Below are 24,182 nucleotides of genomic sequence, written 5' to 3' on the forward strand. Positions count from 1 at the left end.
CTGCTCGGACCGGGGTTGGAGGAGGAGGAGCTGCTTCGGGAGATGGAGGAGCTGCGCTCGGAAAACGACTACCTCAAGGTGAGCGGGGCGGGGGGGGGAGTGTTCCGGGGGTCCGCGCCTCCCTGCCCCGTGTCTGCCGGGTCCTAGGAACTTAAACTGAAACTTCTGGGGGCGCAGCCAGACCAGCGCAGTCCTCACTTAGCTCCGGTTCTCAGAAGTCCAGCTGGTGTTCGCTGCTCCGGCTTTCACTTTGTCGGACAGCCTGGGGACAGGTGGCTCTGACCGTTTTGGATACATCAATGGACCCTCGTCCATACATACATCTCCTGTCAGAGAGGGTTGTCCCTAGCTTCCCAGCTCTGGCCGGGCGCGTGCACGTGAGTGTCAGCTGGGCCAGTGCGGTGGTGGCGCAGGCTGCAGACTGGCCTACCGCCCTTTCTGCAGTTACGGAAACCCCCAGGTCCCTGGTGTCTCCTCTGCCCCTCACAGCACAGTCTGAGGGGGTCTGGCCGGTTTGGGTTCAGAAAGGTCCCTGAGCAAGGCCTGGGGTCAAGACAGTGGGGTCTTCCTGGCGAACCATGGCTGGGTGCACACAGGCAGGCGTGCCTGGGTCGGGAGAGGCCAGGACCGCTCTTTCCCAGGAATCTCAGCTCTGCAGCCCTTCGCAGTCTTCTCAGGCGGCCTACTGGCGGGGCCTCTTAGGCGTATTAGTAGGAGTTAATGGGGCTGCGTCTTTTCTCCGTGGAGGAGGGCTGGGCCCCAGCCAGCTCGGAGCCTTTGGAGTAGGTTTGGGTCAAGACAGTTGATGAGATGAGAGATTAAGGGGCCATAGGAGAGCAAGTGCTTTATTACAGTCCTCAGAGCACAGGGCACACATCTCCTTGTGCACCTGTTAGGATCTCAGCAAACACCCTTGCTTTACCAGTGGACTGTGTGCTTCAAGCTGTTTCTCACCACGTGATGGCCCCACCCGATTGGGGTCCACTTTTTGACAGATGAGACGGAGGACTGGGGTACTGTTCTGGGTTCTCCTAAACCCGGATCTCTTACCCAGAGTTCCTCTCACCAGCTGAGCCCAGTTCTGTCTCTGGCCCAGAGAACTAGGCAGGGGGAGACAGGGAGAAGGGGGCGGACCACTCCAGGACACCATGAATGTTTCAAACAGTGCCTGGGTTTGCTTTTGTCACTCAGCCTTACATAATCCACAGCAGAGTGAAATTCAGAGGTGCTGAAGAGAGGAGGTTTGTGTTATCTGTGGCTGTCTCCTGCAGATCCACTTTTGCAAATTCCTAACAGTAGCTCCCTGAGGGTGAGAAACAGTGTAAGCTTTGTAGTCCCGATGTTCGTGTGTCCATTAGGAAGGGTGAGCAACAAGAAACAGTTTCTTTAAGAAAAGATGTTTCTTGCTACATCTTTGGTCTTAGGCAGCCTGACATCCTTTCAGGGTATTCCTGAGTACTGGCTGTCTGCGAGACTTTCCCACAGCGAGATTCTCAGAGGATGGAGGGGTGTCCACCCTGGAGACTACAAGTGACACAGTGCTGGGGCCAGAGGCCAGGGCCTCTAGGAGTTAGTGCTGTTCCCACTCAGTACCACCCCTGGCTCTGTTGTTACATTTATCACAGCTAGCCCCACAGGCAGGGAAGCTGAGAACTCGGGACTTCGGGGACTGTCCCAAGGTCACCCTGCCACCAAGTGGCTCTGCTTCTGTTTGTGCTGCCTCTGTGGCTGCCGCCCTTTGGTCTTGGCTGTGCTGCCCCCCATTTCCAGCAGGGGTGGGTCCTCAGCCTACTCTGCAGAGATGTTTCATCAGCTTGGTGTGGCCCCTGTGTTGAGCTTTGGAGGGCTCTGTCTTCTTCAGAGGTGAAAGCACCACAATAAGCCCACTCCACTCCCTGTGCCCCAAGGGCCCTGCAGACCCCACTGGCTCTGGGTATAATTGGCAGGGACTGTTCCATTGCCACTGCCCGGGAAGAAGGTGCTATGCCATCTGTTGACGGAGCCGGAACCTAGCCTGGCTTTTCCTCTGACTGCCCAAGCACGAAGGGGCAGAGCGAGCCCAGAGGTCACTTGGGAACCAGAGGAGTGCATATGTGTGTGAGGTACATGCTTAGTCTTTCAAATCTTGGAAGTTACAGCACTACAGTCTGGGAGAGAAATAAAGAATCCTCATGGGCTTCTGCAGGCTGCGAGCTGCCTCCCTGTCAAAACTGGGCTCCTGGTGCCAGAACCCAGGCAGTAGAAGTCCTGCCTTTCTATGCACATAGGGCTTAGGGTATGCACATTATAAACCCACACTTCTCTTTTGTTGGTGATGTCGCTTAGGGTACTTTTTTTTAGATGGAGATAAAAGTGCATCCTTGACCTACTACTTTCTCAGGGAATGCTGCACAGAATCTTGAGATCAGATATAGCATCCATCTGTTCAGATGTTATCTAACCACAAGAGCCTAGCCTGGAAGTTTTGCTCAGATGTATTCTGGAAGGTTGTGCATTCTTTCCCTGGCCACTGAGGTCATCGCTGTGGTGCAAGACTGTCATGGTTCCGGAGTGTGATGGGACAGAAAGATTCAGGCCAGCCCATCCCAGGAGGCTGTCTTGTTATTGGGAAACGGACATGGCATTCTCTGTTTTAGTGTGGCTTCTGTTGTGCTGGGTGGAGAGTGGAGCTGTCCCCGCCCCTAGTGTTCGCCCCTTCACCACAGTGTGGGGAGCTTTTGCATGAGCACAGAGAACTCAGAACTGAACAAGCGGCTGAGTTCACCTGTCCCAAGGCCTCTCTTCTTCCTCTGGAGACCAAGTCGCTGTTCTTACGCTCAGGACCCACTTGCACCAGGTGCTGGCGAGCCTCCTGCCGGCTGCACTGCCAAACCGTTCTGCTTGAGTATCCTGAGACAGTCAGAGAAGCTTCTGTGCACAGCGTCAACTTATCAATTATGCCCTGTTTCCATGGCTTCTCAGGAGCATGCTCACTGAGCCTACCGGCCTGTCTTAGGGTGCTGTTCGGCATTCAGGACCTGCCCCAGACATGGCCCTGTCCAGTCCTGCAGGGTGGGCCAGGGTCGGCTGGGAAGGGCATTTCTCTTTGCTCCGCTTCCCCAGCTATTTCAGAGTAATTGGGTTAAAAGAAAACAAGTGACAGCTATAAGGGCAGACAACGTTGGCTTCCTGGGGGTTGGTTTCCTAAGAGATCACTGAGGTTTGGGGGCAGTTCGTGCTGGGGGGGAACCCAGAGCCCTGGGTTTCGGGGTCGCAGGTCCCTTCTGGTTGAGCCTCGCTGTGCTGTGCCTCACTTGGGGTAGTGTCCTGGGCTTCAGGCTCTGATGTGGTTTGTGACACTTGGCTGCCCGGAAGGGGACAGACTCTTCGGGGCTGCTGGAGAGGTTCCTCTGCCCCTCCTTCCCGTTCTCTAGGGAGGCTCAGGGGACAGTATTCACTGCTCCTCCCTGCCCGGCTTCCATAGCCAGGGAAAGCCTGGCTGGGACCATCGCTGTGGCGGGATGGTGCCGATCAGGCCCAGCAGCTGCCAGCTGCACTGTCACTTGGTAAGCAGTGGTCACAGTCCCACGCTCCTTAGCTACAGAGAGCCTGGCCATTGTCCGGGGGGAAATGACGCGGGTTGTTCACACGTCACAGAAGACAGTGCTTCTGTCTGCAGTGCCCAGAAGATGAAGCGTGGCCGTGGCAGCCACGGGCCAAACCCTGCTGCCCAGGTAGGGCAATTGGAAGAGGCGCCATTAAAATACAAGTAGCTATGATTTGGGGTGGTTTGTAAGAGATTGAGGTTTGAACACAGTATGAGCGAGAGTTTTTGTCACTTTTATTAAGAAATCGTGGATTTGCTTTTCTTTTTATATTTATATATAACTCTGTCCTAGAGGTTTTTACTGAAACGTAATTTTCACCTTGGTTTATTCAGTTGCACACATGGTGCACTACCTTGTTATTCCTCCAAATACATATGTATGGGTCAGCACGGTGTGGCGCACACCTGTAATCATAGCCCTGCGGAGGCTGATGCAGGAGGATTACTGCAAATTTGAGGCAAGCCGGGGCTCCATAGTGAGTTCAAGGCCAGGCTGAACTATATGGTGAGACGCTGTCTCAAAACAGAACTACAAAGACAAAAAACACAAATATATATGAATAGATGCAGTATATATTTGTGTTTAAGTATATAAGTAACACATTTAAAATAAAATATATAAGTATACATAATACATACTATGACATCTATAATATAGCTTGCTTTATTTTCTGTAGGCAGAAGGGAACAGTTGGACAGTTTCACAGTACTTCAAAAGTCCATTTTATGTAAAATATTTGAAAAATACAACGAAAACTAGGTTTGTTTTTCAATAAGATAATGGCCTAGTGTTTAAATATCCGGCAGATCTGGTGTTAATTCAGTATAAAACTATTGATTAGGGGTTTTTTTCTTTATTAATTTTCACGTGTAGAAAGACAACAGCACTTTCCCACCTTTCTTGACCATTTCTGCTTCGTGTTGGCCAGAAGCACTGCGTGTTGGGTCTGTCTGAGTTAGGTGACAGCGCAGGCTTCTGAATCAGGCTCTGGAGGGCGTGCCCACGGGAAATCCATGCAGCGCTCACTGGAAAACCGGCAGCCATTGCCACCCTGGTCTGGGTGTCACAGTTCTCACTGGCTTCCCAGTGGCTGCTGCCAACCTAACACGCTCCTTGTTTGCTTCTCTGGTAACTTCCTTTGGCAGAGCCTGCGAACTGCGTTTTCCAAACACTGTGGAGTTGAAACATTGGCTTAGCACCGTCTGCCACTGCCTGCTGGGAGGACCCTGAGCATCGGCCTCCTTCCTCCTCCGGAAGGAGCGTCTCAGCGCCCCTGCTGGCCTGAGCTGGGGACCCCAGTGGACACCTTGGCTGCGCTGATAGGTGTCAGGCTACAGATGCGTGGCTGGCTGTGAAAGGCACAGTGGAGGTCTGTGTCCTCCGACACAGTAAACGGTGGCGAGTGAATCTTGGTTCTCACTGGAGAGCCCAGGGCGCACCAGGAGGGAGAGGCTGTGGGGCCACTGTTCACTGTCTGTCAGGCTGGGCCATGTTAACCCACCTCCCACTGCATCCCTGTCTCTCGCCCGTGGCCCATGTGTTATTGCAGGCTTAGTAGTGAGGACAACGTGCTTCCTAAAACATGTCTTGTTTTAACATTTTGGGTAAAGTATGGGTTATGAAAGCAGCGATTTGGATGCATACAATTATGATCACTCCCTAATTATCTTTTCAGTGCAGCTAATGTTGGTGGTTATTTGTCCCCCAAAATACCAGCTGTTCACGACTGGCCTGCTCAGCAATTGGAGGTGGGCGTGTCTAGCGCCTGACAGGTGTTTCTGGTTCTGTTCACACACCTTCCTCCCAAGGAGCACCCATGGCTCCCTGATGCAGAGTCTGAAAACGAGAAGATATCTTTGTACCTGAAAGCTCTATCTTGCATCTTCTTGTGGTTAAGTCACACTTTAAGAAGTTTTTTTTGAGTAATAGGTAATTTTAGGCATTAATGAGTTTGGCTTTTATAGACACACTTTCCAGAAAGGAAAAGCAATCAAACAATTCCTTCTGCAGTCAGAAGAGCCAGCGTCTCTGCGTTTGTGTCTGTCTTGACTCAGTGACATACATGGCAGTGATTATTGGTCGTAGTGAATGATTTTTTTAGTAGCTACTCAGTGAAAGTTACCTTCTGATTGTACACAGAAACAAGCATTGCAGTTAGGCCTTGTCAGATTCATGGATGGGACAGGAGAGAAACTAGATCTTGATTTTTGGAGATTTGGCCCATCTTAAAGCATTGGGCCCACCCCAGGGCTACTCCATGCTCGGTCCTGGTGAGCTGCGTTCTGTGCCCCTCGGAGCCCGGCCTGCTGCTCTGTCCCCATATGTCCAGCCGGTCACTGCCAGGCCCAGCAGGTTTTTCTGCTGGGAGGAAGATGTACAGGGAGAGATCTCCATGAAGGAAGTGAAAAATAATATTTGGCAGTACTTCACAGCACCGCCGCTGTTGGTCTACGTTAGCACACTTGAGAACAGATCAGATTTCTAATGACATTTTCATCATTGGCCTGGACACTGAGAAGCTACAAGAAAAGCATTTGCTCATTTGACCACCAGGAAGTCGTGAGCCTTTCTGCTCTAACCTGTGTTCTCCCTGTGAGTCCACTGCAACACCTCGGGTGGGGTTGGGCCGGAGCAGGACCTTCTGCTGATGGCCACGGTGTGGCGAGCGGGGTGGGGAGCCCGCAGACTGGAGAAGCACCCCCCATGCTGGTCATCTTTTCCCACAGATTGTTTACTTCCTGTCATCTTACTCAGGTAAACTCCTGTTCAGATTCCTGGTGGGCAGTGTCCTGTCTGCTTGTCCTCTGATGTTCGGAAGCTCCTGTTCTTTGTTGCAGAGAAGTCCTGGTTCTCAGAACCAGTGCAGGGTAGCAGGACTCTGGGAGCAGCAGGGCAGAGAGTGACAAGTTAGGCCACGCCCGCAGCGAGTTTCTCCTGATCCTCACCCTGGAGTGAACAAGAGGAATAGGAATGGCCAAGTCTGTCCCATTCTGGAGCCCTTTGAAAAGCTCCAGACAATTTCTAGAACGTTTTCCCTGATCTCCCTTCCACAGTGTTCCTTACGGAAATCTGCATTGCCCAGGGGCATTGTAACTGCGAACCACAGCCACACCTCTGGGTGTGTGAAGTTTTCGTACTTGGGCAGCCAGACTGGATGAAAAGGTCCAGTGAGGTCCGCCTTGGCCATCTTTGGCCCCACGTTGGGGGGCTTTGTGCCCAGGTGTGAGAGGCGGGTGGGTCTGGTGTGGCTCCTGCAATGTGAGTGACAAACAGTGCGCTGGGGGAGATGTAGCAGCAGTGGGAGCCGATGAGGGGTAGGATGAAAATAGAGCAAGGCAGGGGCTAGACACGGAGGCAGGTGCTAAAGGGGCTGACAGGTGTCGGCGTGACAAGGGCAGCAGTGCTTCGGTGCCGGCCTGCTCCCTTAGATCTGTGGGGGCACTTCCAGCACAGAGACTGGCAGCTGGTGCCCTGGGCGTCCTGGGTTCCCGAGGCTGAGTATGTGTGGCCAGGAGAATGGAGAGGAAGCCCTGGCCTGGGGGGTCGGATTTGCACTTCAGAGGCTGACTCTGCAGGTGCAGGACAGCCCGGGAGGATTAGGGGCTGGAGGGGAGCCAGGGATGGAGGCCTGGGCTGTGGGCTGGGGCACCTGGTGATGTGGGGAAGGGGAGGGAAGCGGTGCCTGAGGGTGGCAGCTGGGTGCTTCTCAAAAGTCAAGAACAGGACTGGTTGGCTCGGAGATTTTAATTGGCTTCCTTTGCAGTTCTGTAACTGGGCATTGCTTCATTCCATGCCATTGAAAGTATGTTCCCGTGGGCTGCCCAGGAGGCTGCTTTTATAGATGGAGGAGGCTGAGGACACAACAGAGAGCAAAGCCTGGCTGTGGTTTCGAAGTTACTTTGCTGAAAGGTGGTCAGAGAGGCGGAGCAGAGGAGAACTGATGAGTCAACCGGGGGTTACTGCAGGTCCCCCAGGGTTTGTAGCAGAGGGACCTTCACCACCAAGCCGTCCAGACTGGCCTCACAGTTTTGCCCTTACCTCTCTCCTCACTTCCTCGAAGGTCAGAGAACAATGCAGTTTTGGTTGGTGATGGCGACCACTGTCCTGAGCCCCTCCATTTTGTGTTTTTGTCTGGTCTCTTGGGGCCCAGTGCAGGACCTAGTCCCAAACGATGGCGTGTGTCCGTAATTTTCAGTCAGCATCCTGTCTTCATTGTCTGTGTGTTGATGAGAAAGAGGAATCCGTGTTGGAAATAGGGGACGGGTGAGTGGAAAAAACCCAGCGTGTCTCTGAATGGGAAAAGGTTACATCCTTAGCTGGTGTCACTCAGGCACTGCTGAGATTTGTGTTGTGGAATGGAATTTCAGAGGCATTTGCAGGTGTGCTGTAATCTCAGAGCGATTACCAGTTATTTTCCCACGAAAGTTTGTGTGCTTTTACCCCAGCCCTCCCACCGTGCCTCCTTAGTGATGGAGATTCCGGTCGGTCCGTGCTGCGTTGCGTTGGAACCTGAGGTGTGATTATCGGTGAAGCTAGTTTTGTTTGTGATTGTGTGCGGAGACACTGGGAGGAGGAGGAGGAGGCATTCCCTGTCAGGCTGCAGTGAACAATCCAAGCTGGTTTTCTTTTCTGGGTCTGAGATTTGAAGACATTTGGAGAGTGCGAGTGTCTGGCAGGGGAACTTCGCGTATCAGACAGCAGGTCCAGGAGCTGTGGAGGGAGCCGGTTCTGGGAGCTGAGGGTTGGAGAGAGGGTGCGCAGACGGGTCGTGGGGCATTTGTGAGTGTACCGGCCTTGCTGGGGCTTGGCTCGTTCACCTGTGCTGTCTGGTTTCACAGGATGAGCTGGATGAACTCCGTGCTGAGATGGAGGAGATGAGAGACAGCTACTTGGAGGAAGATGTGTACCAGCTGCAGGAACTTCGGCGAGAGCTGGACCGAGCTAACAAAAACTGCCGCATCTTGCAATACCGACTCCGGAAGGCCGAGCAGAAGAGCCTGAAAGTAGCAGAGACTGGGCAGGTGGACGGCGAGCTTATCAGGAGTCTGGAGCAGGACCTGAAGGTGAGCCGGAGACTCCCAGCGAAAACCTGAGTACAGGCCCCTTGCCCGTACAGTGTCTTTTTCTTCCTTTTCCCTCTTCCAAAGTCTCTTTCCTTGTGTGCTTTTGGAAAGTCAAAAGGTTTAGTTTGAACGTTCAAATCTCTGGCCACACTGAGCGACAGCGGGCAGACCTTGGCCCTGTGTGTGCTGGGCACGCGCTCCAGCGGGACCACAGCCCAGCCTCACGCGTGGTCGTGGCCTGCTTTCCCTCCTTGCGTTGTCCTCACAGGTTTCAGCATGAACACTCTCGTGTGCTTTACAGTATGAGGTGTGTGTAGCTGTATGACTGACAGCCCAGGATTTAAGTCTGCCCTAATGTGGACTGAACTAAACCTTTAAAAAAAATAAAAGGAAGTCAAGAGGATTGATCTACAATAAAGAAGAATGAATACCCGTCAGCTAGTCTGAGAGCTGTTAGAGATGGTGCAGAGGTTCCTAAGGATCTGAAATGTGCTTTTGAAAATCTGTTGAATTTCAGTTCAGCGAAGGGCCAGAGCCTCACTTTGTGCGGTTGTTCAGAGCTCTAGGGTGCAGAGAAGCTGAGGTTCCCATCCTGAGGGAGATTTGCACGGTGATGATTTAGCTGCACAGGATCAGGGTGGGAGCCGGCGGTCCAGGTATCCTGGAGAACTGCTGGCAGGAAAGGGGGCAAGGTCAGGAAACCCAGGACTTCATGTCTCTGCTCGCTGGAGAGGCCGCAAAGCCTCCTCACAATCTGGTTATCAAATCATTTTTCCAGTGATGAATTATGCATCCTGTCCTTATTACGGGAGCCCTTGTGGAATCACTTCCAGCTTTCATCAGAGCGGCACAGAGTCGTTGTAATTCTGTCAAAGTGATAAACCACTGGCAAAGCTGTATTCAGTATGATAGAGGGGATTTCTAGTTCTCTTGCAAAGTTTCTTTCCCCGTGTACCTTTAGAAAGTACAAATGTTGAATTGCTTTGGACATTCCAACATTTTAACCACATTAAACCCTCAGTAGAGAGCTTAAGACTCGATGACAATGAACATCTACGTGCAGAAGAGTTTCATGTGTTGTTTCAGCAGGCAGCTTCACTGTTACCTTAGCGATGTTGCTGTGTCTGCTGCTTTCCTAACTTAAAGCATGGGTAGAAATATCATTCGTGGCAATGTTCTGTGAGGAGACAGGCTGTCCAGAATGGGCTTGTACTACACAGTGGAACTGTCTCCAAAAAAAAAAAAAAGCCAGGTATAGTGGTGCATGCCTGTAAACCCAGGAGTCAGAAGGCTGAGGCAGGAGGATTGCCATGAGTTCAAGGCCAGCCTGAACTACCGAGTGAGACCGTAGTTTAAGAAAATCAAAGCAGCCCTTTAATCCAGGTGAAACTGCTTTTCTCTCTCCCTTCTAATACTGCTTTCGTGTTTAAAATTACAGACAAAGTGACCCCTGTGGGAATCCTCGGGACTGGAAGTGGTTCAGGCTCAGAGTGTGCGATGTTGGATTTTCAGCGTAGGGGAGCTCGGCCTGTGATGCCTGCATATGTTCAGTTCCAGTCTGCCGGGCAGGGCAGTGTGCGTGGTGGCCCTGTCTCTGGGGCTTGCTAGTGCAGCCCCGCACCCCGCTCTTACTCGCACCCTCGTGATCGGCCTGTGTGGTCCCCACAGGTAGCCAAAGATGTGTCTGTGCGGCTGCACCACGAGCTGGAGACTGTGGAGGAGAAGCGGGCTAGAGCCGAGGACGAGAACGAGACCCTGAGACAGCAGATGATCGAGGTGGAGATAGCCAGGCAGGCCCTGCAGAACGAGTTGGAGAGGCTGAAGGAGGTGAGGAGCGGCGGGAGGAACTGGGCACCGAGCAATGCCCGGTGGTTGGTGTGTCTGGCCCAGGAGGCAAGAATGGTTTTATAAACAAACATTCCCCCCTCCCCCGCCCCAAGAAGACCAGGAGCGAAGACTGTGTTCCTGAAACACTTCCTGTCTGCTCTCTGCAGAAAGGGCTATGGAGGCCTGGCCTGCATCTGTTTTCTAGAGTTTCTCATCAGGTGAGCTGGCTCTTGATTACTTCAGAGGGTCCAAACGGGTCTGTGATTACTGGAACACAGTTAAGCAGTTTTTTTCCTGAATCTTCTCTTCCAGTGAGCTGGAAAGTGTATTTTCATTGCCCATTAAAACGCTAATGAGGGCCAGGGACTTAGCTCAGTGGTTCCGCCCTCTGCCTTGCAAGTGCAAGGTCCTGAATTTGATCCCCAGTACCAAAATTAAAAGAAAGAAAAAGCTCTAATATATGCTATCTAATATCAGTATCTATTATTCAGGTAACATAATTTAAGTATGGATAATTTTGACTTTACAGAGTAATTATTCTAGCAGAATCATTAAGGAAATGAATATATGTGCATATATGTATTTTCATTTGCATACACCACTGTAAATCCTGATTTGTTGCTGACTTCCATTATAAGACAAAGTGGAGCATTTTCTTGGAAAACATCCCACGTGTCGGTGAAATTGAGTCTCTAGAGAGGGTGTCCAGGTGCAGTTCATGCTGGGGTGTTGCTTGTGGAGGGCCTCGTGTGGCAGTCTGTTTGGGGGGACTTTGCCTGGCTCACCCAGTCCTCAGCCAGCAGACTCCCGCACCTCCAGGGCCAGCCTGTCCTCCTGCCCGCAGGGTGCAGATGTGGGACAGTGTCCATGTGTCCACGAGGCACGCAGGTAACAGAACACAGACACAGGTGAAGAGCCCTGGGCAGGGGCAGTCGGCTTCCTGTTGTTGCTGCCACCGACCCCTTTGTCACTGGTGCCCAGGAAGGTGAGTGCCCGGTCGGGGTGGCTTGGTGTCTGGGTCACTGTGGGTCCTGGTCCTGGACCGATGCCTGCACCTATGCAAGGAGAGGGAAAGGACGATGAGGCTGCTGGGAACGTGGAGCTGTGGTGACCACAGCCTGCTGGGGTGCCTGTGGCTTCATGTGGGTGACTCTTGTCCCTTCTCTTGGATGTAGATTTGCCCTACAGCCGGGAATTTGCTCTAAATTGTTGTGGCTCTTTTACCTCTGTGCTTAGAGTTCCTGGTGCTTTTATTCTCAGCTTTTGTGAGTCTAACTTCTGTTCACAAAGTCCAGTTTGAGCCTGACCTTGTGAATGTAGAAAACAGTTTCAAAGTGTATCTAATAAATTTGATACACACACACACACACACACACACACACGTAGATACAATTATCTCTCAGGCTCCTTGGGTCCTCTAGGTCCCCAGAGACACCTGACCTTACACAGAATGGCCTGGTGCCTGCAGGCAACTGCCCATGTCCACCTGTGCACCTGCAGTCACCTGCAGATGGCCTGTGCCTGTTCCAGGGTGAACACTGTGTAAGCAGGTGTTGCGCTGCCCTGTTTAGGAGCCAAGACCAGGAAAGTGGGCTGTACCCAACCCGAGCAGACTAAATAGTCTGGGTCCTCGGTGGCTGAATCCGTGAATGGGAAAGGCATGGGTGCCGAGCACATCCGTTATGTAGGCAGCAAGGGTTCTTTGGCTTGCACTGCAGTGGTTCGTGTGGGACCTGGCATGGCCACACGGAGGAAGGCGTCACTGAATGAAGCCCCGGGGAGGGCCTGACGGGCCTGGCGGGGAGGGCAGGAGACCCTCCGGTGGGCTCCGTGGGATGGTGTTGGGTGGGCCCTGCAGGGCTGCAGCCTGGGGGCAGCAGGTGCTCTGTGCTGATTGAGACAAAGTGGCGGGAGGCCCATCACAGCGTGTCGCTTCTGCACGGCCCTGAAGGCTTTGACTCACTAAGTGGCGTCGTCTGGAAGTGCTTTTATTTTGTACTCCATCTTGAAAGATACTGAGTTGGGCACAGGATTCTAAGACTGAAGATAATATCGCATCATGTTTTGGATCGTTTTGCTGTAGAGCCGTCTGCTGTCAACGTAATGCTCATTTTTGTTGGCAGTCTCGTAACTTGGAAACAAACCAAATTGTTCCACAGGGCGGATGAGGAGACGAGAGCTAGGTGTGATTTCATAAATCATGTGGTTTATCGCCGTGTGGGATTTTTTGTTTCCCTCCTGATTCACAGTAAGGGGGGGTGGAAGAGCGAACCCTGTCCACAGGGAAGGTGCTTGATGCGCCGAAGAGAGTGTGTTCACAGTCGTGAACGTCAGGACCCCGGGGGTCTGGGGCAGTGCCGCCGCCCCTCTTACCTAGGGTTCGCTTCCGGGGTCTCCGTTACCTGAGACCACTGGCTGTGGAAGATCTAAATGGAAAATTCCACAAGTGAGCAACACAGAAGTTTTTAATAATTTCACGGCAGCATATGGTCGTGATTGCCTTGTTATGATTGTTGTTAATCCCTTTCATCCCTAATTCCAAAGTGAAACTGTGCTGTAGGCGCTCGAGCTCCGGGAGGGTCGCAGTCCTGTCGCACAGCCTGGGCGGCCTCCTGTGCACTTGTCCCGGGAGCCAACCGGCTGCGGTGGCCCAGGATGGTGTGAGCTGTGTGTCTGCGCTGTGAGGCTGTGGTGCACCCCAGTGCACACGGCTCGTTCCCCCAGCCCTGACTCTCAGAGAGGTATGTGTTTCTGGGTGCTGAGGAGATGCTGCTGGCCCCAGGGTGGCCGAGGGGACCCCTCCCCTGCCTCTGCCTGGAGGAAGAGGCGAGGAGGACTCTGGATCCAGTGGGCCCTCGGTGGCCCACGATGCAGCTCACCACGCCCACTGAAGCCTCGGGGACGGGGTTGAGAGCTGCCAGCTGCCAACCAGGCGGGGCTGGAGGTGAGGGCCTCCATGCCGAGTGGTCACCTCATCAGGGGTCCAAAGTTCTGTGGGCAGCGGTGACAGGACCGTAGGACGGGCTCTGGGCTCTGGGAACTAGCGCTGTAGCCAGGTTGGCCAGCTGCGGTGCAGAGCTGCAGAGCTGCAGAGCTGCAGAGCTGAGGCTTGGCCTGGGACCGTGCTCTCTGTGCGGACAGTGTGTGTATTGAGGTTTTGGTTTTGTATTTTATGGTAGTGTTCGACCTAGTAGGGCCTTTGCACTGAGCTGCATCCCCAGCCCTTAAAACAATTTTCTTTTTTTTGAGACAAGGTCTTGCTGTGAAGTCTAGGATGGTCCTGAACTCACTATGTAGCCCAAGATGGCCTTGAACTTGCAGAGACCCTCCTGCTTCAGCCTCCCAAGTGCTGGGGTTACAGACATGTGGCACCGTACCCAGCTTCCTTCCCTTTGATCTTACACACGAGGCCAGGTACATTGACATGACCAGTGGTCATTCTAGAAGGTTTTCTGACCTCTTGTACTACACTTGATTTGGACATTTAGCAAAGAGCGTAGGCAGACAGGGAGATTTAAGGTTTGAAGAGTTTTTAAGGGTGGCTTTAGAGGAGACACCAGTGGTGATGCCATTTCATGTGATAGAGTTTGGAGCAGGGCGGTGTTGCTCACTCGGTAGGGTGTGTGTTGAACCTGTGTGAGGCCCGGGTTCGATCTCCAGCACCAAAAAAACAAGACAAATCCAAATCGGAGCTGGTCCAGGCAGCTTCTGGAATGTCACCACCGCCAGCAGGCGAGGGAATGCGAGGTGCTGGCGCCCGGGCCAGCTGCTGTGGCAGCGGCCACTTGGAGCTCTCTTCAGAATGCAGCTGACAGCGGGTGACAGGAGCAGAAACCACGGAAGATGCCAAGCAGGTGAAGGACGGAGGACAGCCGGGCTCTGCCGGCTGGGTGGTGGTGAGGCGCTGAGCAGTCCAGGTGCAGGCAGCATGGGCGTGGGGGCCGCACGCAGAGGTGAGGCCACCTGGGCCTGCACAGCTGCCTGGAGCTGCACATGCACCGAGCCCTGGCCACGGGCAGGAGACAGCTGCACCAGACCCAGCCACGGCTTCTCCACCCAAGGCTCCATCTGACCAGCAGCCTCTGCCTGTGTCTGTCTCTGTCTCCCAGCACTTGGGGTTGAACCCAGGGCCTTCACACAGAGCTACATCCCTAGCCCTTTTCTTAGGCTTTGAGATGATCTTGCTGAGTTGCCCTAGCTGGGCTTGAACCACTGATCTTCCTCCCTCAGCCTCCCAGAATACCAGGATTATAAGAATGTGGCTGGCTTTTTTATGAGTGTGTCTCTTTTGGGCTATTTCAGCACAATGAAGTGAGTTTGCTTTAAAGAACCATCAAGGAAACCTTTCTTTCTCGGTGGTGGTGCTAGGGATGGACTCCAGGGCCTGGGCACACTAGGCAGGCACTGTGCCTGGGCCCTGGAGTAGCAGATCTCATGGCGCGAGTTGGTCAGAAAAAATAAACAAGAGCAGATACATGTGTAAGATAACAGCACAGGCAGTGGCTCTGGTGCCAGCAGCCTGTGCCTGCCGGAATGTGTGTTCCCCGGGCCTGTTTCTGAGGTGCTGTGCAGCAGGAGGGTCATCTCCCTGCAAACCTGGGGGTACCAGTTTCCTCCCAGGCTCTCAGCTCACCACTGCAGGTTTGTAAAAAACCTTTTGTGTGAACCACTTCCTATAAGACATGCCCATGCCCCTGTGGAGTAGCTCTATATAATAGCAACTCTTTGACTTTATGGAAATTAAAGATATATTTTTATCCCCATTTACGAATAGAAAACTCGATGACTAAGTGGGTAGTTTCCATCTTCTCTTGCAAGATTACTTTTTTTATAAATAAATATGTTTAAGGTACCTGTAAACCTGTGGGTTTAAAGCATGATTTCTGTTGTGTTGGCCAAGAAACAAAACATAATACCTTTGGGGAGACATAGAGAACTAGGTGACCTCATACAATCTTCTGCATTTAAAGCAGAAATAGAGCTACTTATTTGAGGCAGGGTCTCACTATATAATTCAGGCTGGCCTTGAACTTGTGGCAGTTGTCCTGCCTCAGCCTCCCAGTGCTGGGATTGTAGGTGTACACCGCCAGAGTGACTTCTTTTTAAGATTCCCTTCCCTTCCTGCCACATAGTTTTGGCCAGGAATGCCTCCCACCCTAATGTGGAACCCAGGGCCTCATACTTGCTGGGCAAGTGCTATATGCTGAGCCACACCCCCCAGGCCCAAGAGCTGCCTGATCATCAAAGTCATTGTGGCCTCCTCAGCACGTGTATGAGGCTCAGAGTGCAGGGCTGCCCGAGTTCACCTGCAACTCCAGGAACCTGTACCAGGCTCAGCAGAGGAGATGAAGCCTTGAGTGGCAGATGTGTGGGGCGGTGAGGGACCCTTGAACCCAGGAGACCACGGCAAGGTCTGTGGCCCTTGCTTTCCGGTGTCTGCCGAGCTCAGACACAGGGAGCCCAGGGGCCAGAAACAGGCAGGGGCCTGGCCACCAGCAGGCACGCCGTCTGTGCACCAGTGTGCACATGTGTGCGTGTGCATTCCTGTGTGCGTGCGGGGCACAGGCAGTGCAGACAGGAGCTCTGCTAGAAGTGTGAGCGTCTGGGCCCAGCCCTTCCCCAGGCTGTCTCTAGTGCCGCCCGCCAGCCTGCACAGGCCCGCGAGGTCTCCAGTCCCTGGGCTGATGTCTGTGTCCCATCTGCGCTCGGAAAGTCTGAGCACAGTGCCGTGCATGCTCCAGGCTGTGGCCCCACGTTTCCTAGCTGCGGTTACTGCAGTCAGCAGTGGGTCGGAAATATTATGGAAGTAACTCCTGAGTTTTCAGTAACTTTCACAATAGTGTACGGGGAGGGGGGACCAGGGTTCCAGAGGTGACAAGCAGGGTGGAAGGCACATTTCCCTGCTGTCTCTGCCCACCCGTGCGCCTGCCCACTTTGGAGGCAGATATCTAAATTGCTTATGCCCTCTTAAAACTCACTTTGGTTGTTTATCCATGAACCCAAACCCTGTCTTTTTTTTTTGTTTTGTTTTGGTAACAAAGCAATTTTTTGCTTATGTTTTTTAAACTTGGGGGTCTCGCTTCAGCCCTGGCCCTCTGTGCAGTTCCTACACCAGCCTGCAATGTGTGTACACTTGTGCAGGTGGTGGAAACTCGGTACTGATCCACAGCGCAGCAAGTAGCACTTGGTCTCCTGAAGATTTTGTGTGCTGAGAACCTCTGCTCTTCTAGTTTCCACTCAGCCTGTGTAGGGCAGCAAGAATCCCCTCAACCAGGAGAAATCCTGGAGCCACAAGACAAAGGCGGGCAGTGGCTTTGTTTGCACTTAATGGCCCTGTAAGACAAGCTGATCGATCACTTTCTGGCCCTGTGGTCAGATACCCTGAGGCCCAGGGAGATTAAGGAATTTAATCCTAGATAATTCATTTAGGAAGTGATGTAGCAGCTGGAGGGAGGCTTCCTGGGGCCAGACTGTGGTCTGTGCTGTTGTGCTCCATCATACTTAGGAGTGGCTTTTCCACTTTGAGTTAAAGTGAGCTTCGAGCCAGGTCTTTGGCCTCTTAGGTCTTCTCAGCACAGATACAGTGCTGTTTCCCCCAAGCAACCCGAGGTGGCTCCTGTACCAAGGGCGGTACCAGCGCAGGCAGGGTTAGGGGCCCTGGCTGGGCAGCTGAGCCACACCCTGCTTGCTCCATGCAGATGCCCAGCTGTGTGGCACAGGCGGGCGAGGGGAGGAATCTGAGGGGTGAGCAGTGTGGGCTGCGGCCCTGGTGGACTGCCGCGGTGTTGGCTCCCTCACTCATTCAGCAGTGTTCTTTGTTTCGGCTTCTGGGTCCTAACTGCACATACATGACTTCAAATAGCAAGAACCCTCTGTCCCATTGTTAAGGCAGAATGTTTGAAGGGTGGTTTTGATTGGATTGGTTAAGAGAAGGAACCGGCTGCTTTTCCAGGACAAATTGCATGGAAGACAAGAGTAAACCGTTCTGCCTCTAAGCAGAGATCAGGGGATGGGGAAGAGGAAGGGAAGCAGCTGAAAGGAAACCAGACAAGCACCACCCCACCTGCGCCCAGTCCAGGGTGAGCAGGAGGAGGAGCCCAGGGCGGCACGTGGCGCAGGCCCCTCCGGCTGCCGTGCAGCTGACGGCTGCGGAATGAGCGCATCTCTCTGTGCACTTGGTGGCCATCCAGGAACTCATCAAATCAAGTTAATAGAGACTTAAATGGCTTCTGAAGCCCGCTGGCTGGCAGCAGCTGGGAACCGGGGCTCTCTGATTGGCCCAGCCTCGAGGTGGGCACCGGCCAGACCTCTGGGGATGGATGGACGCTGGAGCAGGGCAGTTATCGGGATCTTCATGGAAAGAAATTGCTTTTCTCACTACCTGATTGCATCCAGGCCACTGTCTGCACTGAGCTGGCCCACTCCTCCCTGGGGGCAAAAGCCACTTCCCAGGAGCAGCACCAGCCCCCGTGAGAGGCAGGAGGAGGTTGGCAGGGCCCCACACTGGTCTAGGGTTTTCCATGATCACATTTGGAGACACAGCGCTTGAGGGGGTAACGCATGGAGGACAAACACCCCCAGAGCCTGCGTCTTGTTTACCCCCCTCCTGCCTCCCTATGTCTTGGCTTCTGTGCAGCGCACACTGGATACATACATAGCGTGGGAACCCTGAGCTGCTTCTTTTTCAGGCAGAATGCGTAGAGCCCGTAATAACAAACTGATGGAGGTTTTCCCTTAACGAGCTTTCAGGGAAGGAGGAGGCGAAGGCAAAACCAAGAGACTTCAGGATACGATACTGCTCGCTCTCCTGTCTCCCGCCAGCTCCTGCTCTGAGCTTAGTAAGAGACGTGGTCAGCGCTGTCTGTACTTAAGACCATTCATCCCTGCTGCCGTATTGAGTTAAAATCCTCTGGGGCAGTTGCATGAGTTAGCACGGTGGGGAACAGCACTTTAGAGCCAGGGAAGCTGGACCTCACATGGTTCTTCTCACACGTGCAGAGTTGGAGAACCGAGGCCTGAGCATAGTGTTTACTGGGCAGCACTGTGCGACAGTCGCTTCTGGTCTTTATCTGATCTGCCTGGCAGCCGGGCGCAATGGGAATTTCTGTAGTCTTCCTTCAAAGCCAGGGGGAGGAGCTCTGCGCGGTCTGGGTCAGCCGGCTGGTGAGTGACCGCTGGTGAGTGACCGGCCAGCCCCCAGCTCCCGTCTGGGACTCCTCCTCCCTTTCTACCTTTCTGCCAGCTCGCGTTCTCCTCCAGTGATGTAAGGATGCGTTTTGCTGAAAAGCTCCTTTTGCAAGGAGGCATTGAGCGTCATGAATATTTTCAAACCTTTCAGATTCACATAGCTCCTACTTTCCTTCTCTGAGGGACATGCACGCTCAGAGAGCCCACCTGGTTCTTTCTCATCCTCACCCTCCTGCTGCTGCTTTGTACTTGCTTGTGGTTCTTATTTTCTTTTCACCTCTGATCCTTCTGGCTTAGTTTTTAGTTAGCAAGTTTGGGTGCTTTTTGAGGGTCTTGTGAGCCTCGCTGGTCACTGCCCCATTTAGAACCTGGTGTGGCAAGGTCTTACAGGCAGGGCACATCCCGTGTTCTTGCCTCCTCCTGCTTCCTGCACAGACCTCTCGTATCCCCACTCGCGTGGTTCATCCCTCGCTCTGATGTCTACTCGAGGCCGCTGCAGGGTGATCAGCACTGTGGGAAATCCGTGTATGACAGCCCCATCCTTGAGTCGCCATCAACTTGAATGGTGTTCATTTTTTCCTGTGCTTTGCTCACTGTGTGTGCAGCCGGCTCTCACTGGGCACCATCCCCGGCCCAGGGTCGCCGCGGCGGCTGTTCTCACCTAGCAGCCCCACCGGGCCAGTCCTTCTGGGGCAGGTGACGCCTCCCCTCTGCTGGGTGACAACTGTGCTGGATCTGTGGCTTGCCTGCAAGACAGCAGGTCACAGAGCATCAGTGATAGAAGCTGCTCCCCAGATCTGGGGTCGGGAGCCCGAGACGGAGTGTGAGCCGGGCCACGCCCTTTGCAGGCCCCGTCCTGGGTGAGCCGCACTGAGAGCCGTGTCGCTCGGACCCGGCCTCTGTGGTCAGTGTGACGGGGACTCCACGATGCCCCGAGAGGCTCCTCCCTTCAGAGCAGCTCTGCTCCCAGAGCCAATGCAGTGTGTTCTGAGCACCGGTGCTCAAGGCTGTCCTCACCCCGGCCACCTCATCTGTCCTCTCAGCTCTGTTCTAAGGGGAGACTCTGGTTTCCTCAGATGCTCAGAGGTGTCTGGCACTTCCTGCGCTTGCCTGGAGCAGTGGGAGATGCTGCTCTGGATGGGCCAGAGGCAGCTTCCTCCCCTGGGTCCTGCCCTGGGCAGTGCTCCCTCCACAGGGGCTGGGCACGTGGGAGACGGCAGGGCGGGCTGCGGCTTGGGATGCGTGGAACGCGGTGGGCACCCGGCTGGGTCCGGGCCCAGGGAAGGGGTACTGGGTTAGAAAGACGAGAGGGCAGTGGCGGAGTGGCCGTGCCCTGTGTGGGCAGAAGAGCCTGAGGGCAGCTGGGGGTGGAGGACGAGCCTGCGGGGCAGGAGAGCACGGGCCAGACACAGGGAGGACCTGGGAGGACGGCCGTCACCACGTGAGGGGGCACAGGGCCCGCAGATGGGGTCTAGGGCACGGGCGTGGGTCCTGTCCTGTCGCTCGGGAATGGGGTGGCTCCGGCATCTGCAGCTGTGGAGTGGGGGCCATGTCCTCCCGATCCGGGTGACACTTTGGCCCAAGACTCAGAACCGTGACAGGGCCGCACGTGGTTTGCCTGAGTGTCTCCTGGGGAAGCGCGGAGTCGTCGTCTCCACAGCGATGGCACCCGCTGCCCTGCGCCCGGGCGTCCCCAGCAGCAAGCAGAGGGTGGCAGGTGTGCAGCCCAGCGGGCTGGCCGCTGGTCTCTGTGTCCTCTTCAGAGAGGGCGGGAGGAGCTGTCAGCTGCCCCTGTCTGCCTGGAGTTCGCACATGGACCCCAAGTGCTTCATCTGGAGGACGCAGAGGGCCCCAGAGCACTTTGCTGGATGAGGGAGCAGCTGTGACAGGATTACGAAGATGCTCTGAGCGCACCGTGGTGGCCATCGAGCCCCGGACTTGGTCTCCGTGACACGACTTGCTGGAAAACTGGGATTTATCCCCGGGTCACGCGTCGTCCCCTTTGGCGTTGCTGGTGCAGAGCCTGCGGAGGCCCCTGTCTGCTGTGCGTTGTTGAAGTTGCCGGGAAGCCGCTGTCACACGGGGAGGGCAGATGTTTATACCAGGGCCGTCACCACACGGTGCCTTTTGCCCTCCTGTGCTCCGAGGACAGGGAGCACAGACCGGGCAGGAGGGCTGTGAGATGTAGGCACTGTGGTCCGCGTGCACCCTCCCCGTGTCACAGAGCCTCGCTGTCCAGGTGCTACAGAGGAGGAAGGTGCTGGCGAGGCGCAGGCTGCCCCTGACCCCTTCCGTGCGCCAGGGGTCCTGGTGTTTGGATGCACGAGCCCACGTGTGTTCTGTCATAAGCAGGCTCCAGACGGGCGTGCACCACCCTCTTCTCTGTGGTGAGTTTTGTGTGCAGACATTAAACAGCTCTTCCATGGCCCACCCAGAGGCGCTTCCTGTTCCGGGTTGGGCTGAAAATTAGGGCGTCTTCCATGTGAGTCTTCCAGAGTGGCTGGTGCCATTGGAAGCGTGGATCCTGTGCTAAGCTGCTCTCTGGGATGCTATGTCATGCCCAACACTCATTTCCCATACATCGGCACCCAAGCCCGAGCGATCGCTTTTCCTTCCTGAGCTTTGGCCCCACGCTCTCCACAGCTGAAGAAATGGAAGGCGAACTCTCCCCATCCGTGCAGACCAGGTAGACAGACAGATGGACGGGGTGCAGATGGGAGAGGCCGGCCTCTGTGCTGGAGTTAAAGTTGTTAGAGTTATTCCAATGGGGAGGGGGACGGAGCTGGGCTGGGACAGGGCTCCCTGGTAAAGAGTGCTTGCTTGGCCTCACAGGTCCTAGATTCAATCCCCAGTACCACCAAAGAGAAAAAAAAAAAAAACCCTCAGTCTCCCTCTTTGTCATCGTTGTGAAGATGGACTTAGATCACAAATGCTCTGAGCAGGCCGGATGGAGTGAGTCTGCGTGATTCTCTGTTGAAAGTTGTTTTGTGGACCCGCGGAAGCCTTGAACACCTGGTGGGTGCAACTGGAAGGGGCTTTGGTGAATGGGCAGAGAGGGCCGGGCGCCGGGGGTGCAGGCAGGGAGAGCTGTCCTGGCTGCCAGGGGAGCCGGCCATGGGCTGATGGAGGAGCGGAGTGTCCAGGGGCTCACTGTGAACACCTGTGATGTGACTGTTGGTAAAATCCGTCTGCATACTTAAGCTCTGTCAAATTGATTAGTTTCTTTTTTTTTTAGTCTTTAAACTTTTACATACTGGTTGTGTAAGAACTGAAAGAACTGATTGCTATCAAGGTAAGTTTTAACTAGGAATTTGGAGAAAGCACTAGGCTTTCTGCTCTAGAGAGAGGCTTAAGAAAGGCCCCAGTGTGGCTCGTGTGGCTGTGGGCTTCTGGGGAAAGTGCACGGGGCGAGGATCTTCTGAGCTCAGACATGCAGGAGTTTTCCCCAGTCCTGTTTGCTGCTGTCCCAGCTGTTCATCTTAGTAGAATGGGACTGAAAAATCTCATCACAGATGAAGTCTAGAAATGATGACTAGTGAGCGTCCATGTGTCAAGGCTGGGGAGCTGTGCTGGGGTGCAGGCAGCCTGGGGACGAAGCTTATTCTAAAAACATGGCCCCACCAGGCGTGGTGGTGTACACCTGTCATCCCAGCACTCAGGAGGCTGAGGCAGGAGGATCGCTGTGAGTTTGAGGCCAGCCTGAGCTCCATTGTGAGTTCAGGGCCAGCCTAGGGGTGCATAGTGAGACCCTGTCTCAAAAACTAAAGCAGACAAACACAAAAGTATGGCCCACACTCTTGGAGAGGGATGGGACAGGCTCCCAGAGCCTCAGGCCGCACACAGACAACATCCTAGTACCAGGAGAACCGGCTGGGCTGTGCACATCACCGTCCCAGCATGGCCGTCCCCCTGTTTCTGCTGAGGGAAAGGGGAAACTGAGTCACAGCCATGTGCTGACTTTAGCATGGACCCCAATGCCTGCTGATGACAGAGGTGGGCGCCAGTGCAGTGAGGGGCACAGGGGAGCCTTCACCATGCTCATGGCTGGCACCGGGAGCCGGACACGGGCGAGGCAGTTTCCCTGGTCTGGTCCTCGAGTCCTGGCTTTTTAATTCAGTTGACTCAACTGTGAAATCTCTGTCGTTATTAAGGTTAGGAGCAGTCATTAGGGGAAATAAAGGTATTTCCGCTCTGGGGTTTGGTTTGATCCTCCTCTCAAGCTAATCAGCAGTCCAGTCCCCACAGGCCCAAGGGTCCTTGGTCAAGAACAAAGGGTGGCACCGCCCAGGACACAGCAGCCCCACTGGCGGGCATGACGCCAGGCCTGGCCGGTGCCATCTTGCAGCCCTGTCACCACCTTCTGCTGGTCTGGTGCAGGGGTTGCAGCCAGGGCCTTGACACTTCGCGACGTCCACAGCTCCTTTCTCTGTTTTTCTGTCCTGAGACGAACCCTCACCGAGTCGCTCTGTGGCCCAGGCTGGGCTCACACCTGTCATTCTCTTGCCTCGTCCTTCCGGTGCTGGGACTTAGACTTGCACCACATGCCCACTCTGTAATAAGCGAATCTCCTCCTGCTGCACCGGGCCAGCGCCTCGTCCCTCGGGTGGACAGTCCTTGGAGTGGACCCGGCTGCTCGGCCGGTGCGTGCCCTGCTGGCCAGGCTGTGTCCCCATGGGACCGCTCTGCTGCTGACACACAAGTACAGAAATCGGGCCACACCCGAGGGGGCGTTTCATCGGGAGCCACTTTACAGCGTGTGATTCAGGTTTACAGTTTAGATATATGTTAATTCTTATTCCAGACTCTTAAAACCTGCTAATTTTCCTGCAGACTTATGCTTGCGAATTCTTCTCCACTTCCTTCTTTCCCTCCCTTTGAAGGAAGCCTCTGTAAAATAATGCCAGCACACACGAGCAGCTGCAGGTGCCGCTTGGGATGTGGATCCCACTTGTGGCCTTGTAGCACAGGAAAGCAGCTTTCTAGGAGGCCCTGACAATGTTAGAGAAAAAAGGAGACCATCCAGTGTTAGGCATCTACTGATATTTCTGTCAAGGTTTGCCAGGCATGCATGGGGGTGCACAGACACCTGTAATCCCAGCACTCAGGAGGCTGAGGCAGGAGGATCATCTTGAGTTCAAGGTCAGCCTGAACTACGTAGCAAGACCTTCTCTCAAACACCCCCCAAAAGAATCAATTACATGTTTTGAAATTTGTATTTCTGTGGCCAGAGCTGCCTGGTTCCTGAGAGCTGTGATGAAGGGTATGCATTTCCATTCTGCAAAATGCCAGGTGCCCAGTGTCTCCCTTGTCCACCTGCTCCTTCCCCTGCCTGTGTTCTCCATTTCCTGGTCACTGTCTCTCAGAGGGCTGAGGTAGAGGAGTTCCTGGTGCCCAGGGAGGAAATCATTCACAGGAGGGATGCACCCACAGGTCTCACCAGTTCTGCTGACCCGGTCTGCCCTCGCCCAGCCTCCAGCTCTTCCTGCTTTGGCCTGCCCTTCCTGGGGTCCCTGGGGCC

At 54.3% G+C, this 24,182-nt stretch overlaps 1 protein-coding gene across 1 annotated transcript in view; it reads left to right on the forward strand.

Annotated features, from left to right (window-relative positions):
- The first annotated feature begins 6 nt into the window (after positions 1–6).
- The window catches only part of Mtcl1 (microtubule crosslinking factor 1), a 79,450-nt gene continuing 55,274 nt past the window's right edge, over positions 7–24,182 (forward strand). The window contains exons 1-3 of the mRNA XM_033757420.1: positions 7–78; positions 8,426–8,650; positions 10,319–10,477. Of these exons, the coding sequence (XP_033613311.1) occupies positions 43–78; positions 8,426–8,650; positions 10,319–10,477 (420 nt within the window). The 5' untranslated portion in view covers positions 7–42. The remainder of the gene's footprint in view (positions 79–8,425; positions 8,651–10,318; positions 10,478–24,182) is intronic.

This window comes from Fukomys damarensis, unplaced genomic scaffold, assembly GCF_012274545.1.
Source record: "Fukomys damarensis isolate Sample0158 unplaced genomic scaffold, DMR_v1.0_HiC HiC_scaffold_30, whole genome shotgun sequence".
NCBI classification, from domain to species: domain Eukaryota; kingdom Metazoa; phylum Chordata; class Mammalia; order Rodentia; family Bathyergidae; genus Fukomys; species Fukomys damarensis.